Raw genomic sequence first — 8,073 nt, 5'->3', positions numbered from 1 at the left:
CTTGAGTGCTTTGTAGGTGTTGTGGGTGTGGGTTGGGGTTGTGAAGTGAGAATCCAAACGTTCCAGACGTAGAATCTCAGTATCGTGTCGGTGTCGTTGGGACTGTGAGTTGGGTTGAGTGACACTTTTAAACCCATGTTAGTACTCGATTTAAACTGTCAACCTGATCCTCGATAAGGTCCAGCATCTTCTCGACAAGAGCGCATATGTTCCTCAGCAGGCCCGACTCGAAGCGACCAGCCACGCCGGTAACAAGCCCGGTGTGACCAGTCCGCCGAAGAATGACATTGTGGGTGATACGACACGGGCCGTGATGTTAAACAAAGGCACCGAATCGGACAAAGTAGCCCAGACCGGGCGGGGTTCTTATGCTGTAACATTCCTTTAAGTACTTACAGTGTCTTCTCGCTTTGTCTGCTAGGGAGCTTGGACGTAGCGGGTTGTTTCAACAAAGTGTTTGGAGAGAAGGTTGAGAATTGGATAGTCGATGGGTCTCGAAGTTTCGTTTCGTTGTTCCGGAAAGGATGGAAGTGCACCAGGCGAGTTGGAGTGGATGGAAGGTTGGTAGAAAAGAGCCAAGGACTAGCCTTGTTGAAGAAGAGGTGAGAGAAGGTAAGGTGTCGAAACGACAAAAACTCTTTCAAGCTCACTGAAGGAATGTGAGAAGACGTGCTGGTCCGAGAGGATGGGGAGTAGAATGGGATTGTGAGGCTGGACGAGGCCGGGTCTTATAATACCCAAGACAGGCCGAAAGATGTGATGGGGGACAGAACGTAGTGACAGGCAGGGCCCACGGGCAGAATGTACCGAGCGTAGAGAACGACTGGAGCTGGATCGTGCTGGATACGGAAAGGAGGCAAAAAGCAATAAGCACGGCTGCAAAGAACGGCGGTGATCCCAGAACGACTGGAGACGGATGGGCTGGAGGTCGGACCGGAGGATGGAGAGCTGGATAGATCGGTCCAGTTGGGACGGGAGAGACATGGCGTTCTTTTGGACAGGCGTTGAGGCTATGGACCAGTCAAGACCAGGCATGGGCTTCAGCCCAAGGGGATTCGAGGCATGGTGGATCGACCGAAGGGTACAGGGGCAGGCCGTTGAAGAAGGGGAAGCGTGGGCTTGAGGCTGTGATAGGCCGGAGACGTGCCCCTCGGCTTGTTTCGACATGGCACAAAAGACCGGACTAAACATTCTTGTGAGTGGGCAGGGGTGAGAAAAGACGATGGAGAGAGGGGGAGTGGTGGTGGAGGTGCGGTGGTCCATGGACCGTGGAACATCTAGAGCTGGCCTGTCGTCTTCCTGTCGACTTTCACTAAGGCCTCGCGGTCGAGACTAAGACGGTAAGACCATGCCATCCATGTATTTGGGAGACATGTGGACGTGAGAGAGTGAGTTGAGAGGAGAGAGTGTGGTGTGAGTGGACATGGAGGGACGGGGACCTTGCAGCAAGGCGCGCATGGTGCGTTGCGCTGCGTGTTTTTCGAGAGAGGCGGATGCCCCTGACTAAACTGGTCTAAGGAGGAGCCAAGGACAGCCAAAGGCGGGGGAGAAGGGAGGGTGTCCTCTAGGGCACTAGGCTCTCGTGTGTCTGTGTACCAGAGGTTGACAGCCAGCGGACATGGTATAGGGAGGGATTAGTGAGGAGTTTTTCGAGCTGTGGTCGCCAGAGAGGATTGAGTGGCCAGGACGATGTGGGAAGAGAGACAAGTGCCACCGAGGAGAAAGGCACCAGGGGGATGGTGGGAGGAGGTCCGTGACAGGGGGCAGGGAGCATGGGTGCACGTTTGTGGATTCTGGGCTCGGAGGGCCCACCAGACAACGCGGTACGTATCCCTTCCCTTTCCCGTCCAAGAATGGGGTTCCATTGGCTGCTCGGAGCACGCTAACGGAGAAGAACGCGAATGTTCCCTGCCTCTAGACCATATACGTACCGATCCTTTACACTACAAAGTACTTAATTGCTTTTAGTAGATAGTCAGGTAGGTAGTAGGTATCTACAGCTGGGGAGAGGGCGGGCGACGGGAGAAGAGCTGTGTTTGCGTTTGGCGGTTTGATGGCAGCCTCTAGCTCCTCTCCACTAGAGGGTAGCGGTAGGGACTAAGAAGCGCTGGAGGTGCAGCTTCCAAGACAGAAGAAGCACCACAACGGCGGCGACTACTGCAAGGCACCATCTGTGTGAGATGATCACAGCATGCAGCAGCAGTAGCAGGCGGTGGTGGGTGGAAGGTGAGCGTCGAAAACGGACGACGAGCTTACCATCCATCCATCCATCCCATCCCAAATTGTGGTACAGAGGCAGATGCTCAGTAATACCGCAGACCACCTGGTAGCAAGTTTTCTTGGTTACCGTCTTTGCTAAAAGCATTCGTCCATACTATATTAGCGTACGTATACCACCTCCCTGGACGCTCGAATCTAGAATGGAGGAGGCGCTGGCGCTGCGGTCATCCCGTACACCATACGGATATTTGGCGGGTTGCCTCGCCAAGCCAAGGACATCGACCTCTACTACTCCGTATTTGACTTTCTTTAGCAGCAAACAGACAGCGGCAACGCGGCTCCCGTTGCTGACTGACTGCACACAACAGGACAGCTGGATCGTACTACCGTGTGCACTGACTGGACTGAGGTCGAATCGCCAGAAGGCGAAGGAAGGGAGACAGAGCCCTTCGGATTCAATACGGCCCAGCCCATTCCAGACCGTCGTCTCCCATTCTAGCAACAGGCGGCCTCCAATCAGGACATGTTGAACCTTGGATTCGGAGACTGGATGGCGATCCAGCGGCCAGCTTCTGCGGCCTCGCTGACCCAAGGCCTCGGTGGCGGCCACTCAGGTCCCTCGCATAACCACCCCTCGTAAAACCGAAAAGATACGTCACGGTGCGGCGCATCCCTGCCTCACCACATTGGCTCCCAGAACTAGTTGGCCCTTTTCGGACGTTTACCTCGTGAGTCGTTGACTAGTGGGAGAGAGCCCCTGTCAACGGTTTGGGTGTGCGCAGGGGTTTCGATAGGAGTCATTCCTGATGGGGACGAACAATGCTGAAGGGGGGCAAGGGGGAGGGGGTTCAAGACCCGGTAACGACCGGGGACTGGCTGTTGATAGTGTCGCCGCCGCTGTCGCATTGTTAGCCCTCTCCCGCCCGAACAGTCCAATGGGAGTTGCGCACGCATGGCGCGGGTGAGAGGAACACGAATCCAAAGAGAAGAAAATTCCAGGGTCACGGCTCGGACTGGTGGGGAGGGGCCGTTGAACTAGCCCACACGGCTTTCGGCAAGGACCTGAGGAGCAAGGGGCACAGGACAAGAAGAAGAAAGGGGCGGCGATGTCCAATTTCTGGTTCGTTGATTCATCGGGCTGCCGAGTTCCATGACATTCCTTTTCTCGGAGACTGGATTGGACGGAGAGTCGACCTCAGGCCAAGACAAGAGGAGCTCTTGGGCGCCAACCATCAGTTTGTGGGCCAACCCGTTTGTCGGAATGTCTTGTCTGAAGAAACAAGTGTTGTAAACGGGCAGCTGGAGCCGGGGCGAGACTGGCACGCGCCCGCCCTATCCACCCCCAGCTCACCGACACACCGATACACCGAGAGACACAATGGCAAAACAGCAACATTGCAGCGTCCTAGTCCAGGCCCCATCCCTCCACCCATTGTACGCATTGTCAGTCGAGGAGGCACAGCCAAGGTGGCTCCATGTGAAGAAAGCTATGGGCAGAGTCACGCTGATCGACGTGATTCTCCCGAGTCAGCGATGGGTCATCCCCGTTGAGGAAGAAAATCAAAAACCAAAAATTAGAGACTAAGTTGAGTTCTCGGGATGGCAACCACGCAGCTCCCTGTGCTCTTGGATCGACCTCGGTATTCCCGCTCCCTACGTCCCTCGGGCTGTGCAACGCCAGCATGGCTGTTTGTGAGTGGGGAGGGCGGGTTTCTCTTTCGCTGTCTCTCTTTTTGGCCGCCTGTGGACATCGTGGACATCGTGGGAGCATCGTTGTTTGACTGCACAGCCGTTTGCTGCGGCTGATGCCCACATGTCCCTTAACACGTCATAAGTCACTTCCCTAGCGAACCCGTGGTGGCAATGTACTTTAGGTGTTGGCGTGGTAGTGGAGACTTTTACACGTGTGTATGCGTACGGACGTTTGAACCCGTAGAGGTGTGATTAATGTAAAAAAGAAACCAAGGAAGAGAGAGGGGGGGGAGAAAAGAGAAAGAGAAAAAAAAGGAACGGTGAGCGGATTGATTCTCCTCTCCTTACACTCTCCCACTCTCAGTGCCGAGACCTCCCAAATTGATGGACACCAGAGGCCGCAGAGCCCCCTGACACTGCGACCTGCCCATCTGGATCTCCGCTACATCGGGGACAGGCGGGGCATTTCAGTAGATCCTCCTGTACGAGTGCAGGGGCGGAAGGCCACCAACACAACGTTGACAGGGAATCACATTCTCGCTTGTCAGGGGGCATCGCGAGCTCCCCCTGTGAGTCCTCCTATCCGCATAACGAGGCCTTTTTCATCCTTCGCTCTCGTTAATCGTCGTCGAAGCCCTAGGCTAGTGGATAACAGCTCATTGCACATGCTACGTTATGGTGTAGTGTAGTGGTGCATGCAGGGTCTTGGGGGCCAATCCATCCCCTTCTCTCTGGGAGACAGAGGGAGACGACACTGCTGGAGCCCACAACCCCTGGGCAGAAGCGAGGATGTGAAACAAGGCTAGTTTCACGACACTCCGAGCTCGCCTCTTCTCCTTTCGGACATTGACACCTCCATCCTGAGGACCATTGACAGCGAATCGATGCACCCTCAGTCATCACCTGTCGGATGTGTGATGGTGGAAATATGAAGGGATCGCAATTGTATGGATGTTCCTGGTTGTTGCGGGCTAAGCTTTTTTGATCGTTTGTGTGTTCGGCAGCATTTTCACATCGTGCTTTTTGGTTTGTTCTACTTTCCTCATCGGGCGGCAAAGCAGGGAGCAAGGAAAGGGGGAGAGAGAGAGAGAGAGAGTGAGGACAGCTCAGGCCAGACACGCCGGAACCAGTCGTTTCCTCTTTGTCGAATGTCAACCATGGAGACTTGACGTCGTCACAACGACCCTCCCCTCGGCGTTTGGGACATTAAGCGCTCTCTGGGAACGAAACGACGAACGGCGTTCGCAAGGCACCTGTCACAGTCCGTCGTCAGCCTCCCCCCCCTCTTCTCGTCCGCCGCGTTGCCTTGACGTTGGCCAGTCATTTGACAGCAACCGGCCGAGGGAGGGCCCGACAGCGACACCATGACCCTGACGAAGACGACGACAAAACAAGTGCGCGCCGTCGCTCTCGGGCTTCACTTCTCGTCAGCTGCTGCCCTCTGCGACCGACGATGCGGCCCGTCGTCCGGCTGTCACCATAGCACGTTTGTCACCCTAGGTAAAGAAAGCCCAACCCAAAGCACTCGAGCACTGCCAACCAACCTGAACCCTGCCGGCCGGGTGTACATTGTCTAGTCGCCCCGGCCTTTGCCCGACCGCTGTGGGACGTGCTACCGGCTGTTCGCTGTCACGATGGTGATCGCCACCCCGTGCCCACTGTCCAACTCCCGGATGGCATGTGGTCTGGGCTCCACGGCCCCAAATCGTTACGTTTCGACAGCGCTCGCAGGAGAAGAGGCTCACCGCACAAGAAATCAAGGACGCACAAGACTAGATAGGTAGTGTACGGTCTACGGAGCAGTCGTTGTCGTTGTTGCTTCGTTGCCGCGTAGTACGTAACCCCCCTGCCCATGCCCATCTTCATCTGCCCGCCCCCCCGTCCAGGTTTGTGTCGTCCGAACATTATCAATAAAATGCCTCTCTCTCTGCGTTCTCCCTTGGCCCGTCCACGTCCGTGTTGCTGCCTCCCCTGAACATCGCAGCTGGTTGGGCACAGAGCATCTGGGTTAGGCTTGACAAGCGCCGTTTTGGCAGACGATCCGATAGGGGGAGGAGAGAGGGCCTCCCTCTCTTTCTCTCCTCTCAGAGGGGGGGACGGGGGAGCACTGGATGTGTCACCTGCTTCGTACCCTCAGTTTGTCTACTCACACACGTTCGGACGATCTGGTTGAACCGAGTCTCGTACTCGCGACACTGATCGCTCGCCAGTGCACGCAGCCCGGTGTCGTACCGGCTACGAATCGACGCTGTCCGTCCCGTCGTGTGCATGAATTCCCGACAACGCCCATCTACTCCTTTACACGTGTAGTATACGTACAGGCCACCGCCGGCTCGCTCCTTGCTAATGTAATCTTCCACTCCTTTTGGCAGTCCGGCCGCCGTCGACTGAAGTCATGGGCAATGACACAAATTATTCTGGGTGGGGGTTCCCGGCGAACACCTTTTTTCAGCGTTTCGGCATGAACGATCGCCCCTGAGCCACAGAGAACATCCGAAGACTTGTATCGTCGAGGTGACGCCACCGCAATCGCTCCCTGTCCGCCCCCTGCTAGGATCCACTAATGCGAGCAACGCGTGTGGCTTCGCGTGTGGCTTCCCTGCCTTCCCTTGCCTGCCGGAGCCACAGATCTCGTGTCCCCTGTGGCTAGTTCTTCGTGCTCCCCGAGAGGGACAGGCTTGCCTTACGTAGCACCACGCATCCGTAGTGTATTTTGGACGCACGGTGCATGACAAGAATGCCCGATATAGCACTCCTTGTTTTTCGTCGGATGCCTCTGACGGAATCCTTGCCCAGCTGGAATTTCCGAGCTGGAGAGTCAGCCGCGACCGGCATTCCTGGCTTTTCAAGTGGCTAGAATGCGGGGCCGCATTGTTCACGAGGAAGTGCTCTACAGGGCCGCCGCCTTTTCCGGAACTGAACAATCTGTAAGTGCTGTGGCTCGTCGCATGATTTCAGCCGCTCACGAGATCCAGCTTGCATGGCACATTCAAACAGGCTTGTAGAAGCGTGAACTCCATTGCGGCCGCCTGTCTGACTAGCGAGGTTGTTCGTCCTCCGACCTTGATTCCCGCCAATATCATGAGGGCTGCTTCGCATGTTATGGAACTTGCCTTTGAGTGGCCGCATAGCCACCTAGATTCGGTTGGGCGGCGACATCAGATCACTCAACCCAGGTCATCATATCACAGGAGCACGCGCGCGCACTGCAGTCCTCTGCGCCAAGGCTGGCGGCACTCATCGGCAATTGACTGGTAAACACTCGTCGTCTGTTATGCTGTCAACATCTCCTTGTTTCATCAACCCATGAGCATCATAATTCATGTATCTCGCTGTTTTGTGGGCGGCAGCGACGGTTTTCTTTTCTTTCTCTAATGCCATGAGCCGCTGCTGACTTGTCCGCCTCACACCGCCTCAAAGCGGCCCAGTCGCAGGCCTGCGTCAGCACCGCCTGATGTTGGAACCCATCAAGTGATGCCGTTTGCCGCCATGCAAGTAGAAGAGTAAGCAAGAGTAATTGTTGCCATGACATTCGCGGTTTATGCGCCGACTTGTTTGACTTGTTCAGCAGAGCCGTCCTTGTCCTCGTATTCGGTCTTCTCGAACTCTGCAAAGTCATCGCAGCCTAGATGTGTACAACGTCAGCGGCGACATGATCAAAACACAGAAGACGAAAAGCGCTGGCGGTTGCTCCCCGGTCTTCTCCTCTCATCACGTCCTTTTGGGGGTGGAATATGTCTCACCCTCAAAGACGTAGCTCTCACGCGTCCAGACGTGCATCTTGTCCCTGCGGAACTCGTCAAACGACCACTCCCGGCGCTCCAGATTCTTCGGGTGCTTGTAGATGTACGCCGTGGCCTCCCTCTCCTCCTCCTCGCCACCGTCCTCGCCGCTCCGAATCTTGACCTTGACGATCTTCTTCTCGTACTCGGAACCTTCGAAGAAATCGAGCTTGGAGACGTTGGCATCCGTGAGGCCCGTCGCGTAGATGCCGAGCACCGAGCCGTCGTCCTCGGGGATCATGCCGGGGTAGTCGGCAAACTGGACGCGGTGGCGCGTGTAGCCCGTCAGGACGGCGGGCGTGAAGGTATAGAGATCCTTGATGACCTGGGGCGGGTTGCCGTTGCCTTGGACTACAGTGAAGAAGACCTTGGGCTCCAT

At 56.1% G+C, this 8,073-nt stretch overlaps 1 protein-coding gene across 1 annotated transcript; it reads right to left on the bottom strand.

Moving 5' to 3' along the window:
- Positions 1–7,451: 7,451 nt before the first annotated feature.
- On the bottom strand, positions 7,452–8,073 carry CH63R_04183 (AIG2-like family protein; the record flags this gene model as incomplete). The annotated part of the gene is made up of 2 exons (XM_018299158.1): positions 7,452–7,537; positions 7,656–8,073. 2 exons carry the CDS (start codon positions 8,071–8,073, stop codon positions 7,452–7,454), a joined length of 504 nt encoding a protein of 167 aa, XP_018160404.1.

This window comes from Colletotrichum higginsianum, chromosome 3 (assembly GCF_001672515.1).
Source record: "Colletotrichum higginsianum IMI 349063 chromosome 3, whole genome shotgun sequence".
In the NCBI taxonomy this organism is placed as follows: domain Eukaryota; kingdom Fungi; phylum Ascomycota; class Sordariomycetes; order Glomerellales; family Glomerellaceae; genus Colletotrichum; species Colletotrichum higginsianum.
The sequence above is the reverse complement of the archived record's forward strand: the minus strand, read 5'-3'. Positions and strand labels throughout refer to the sequence as shown.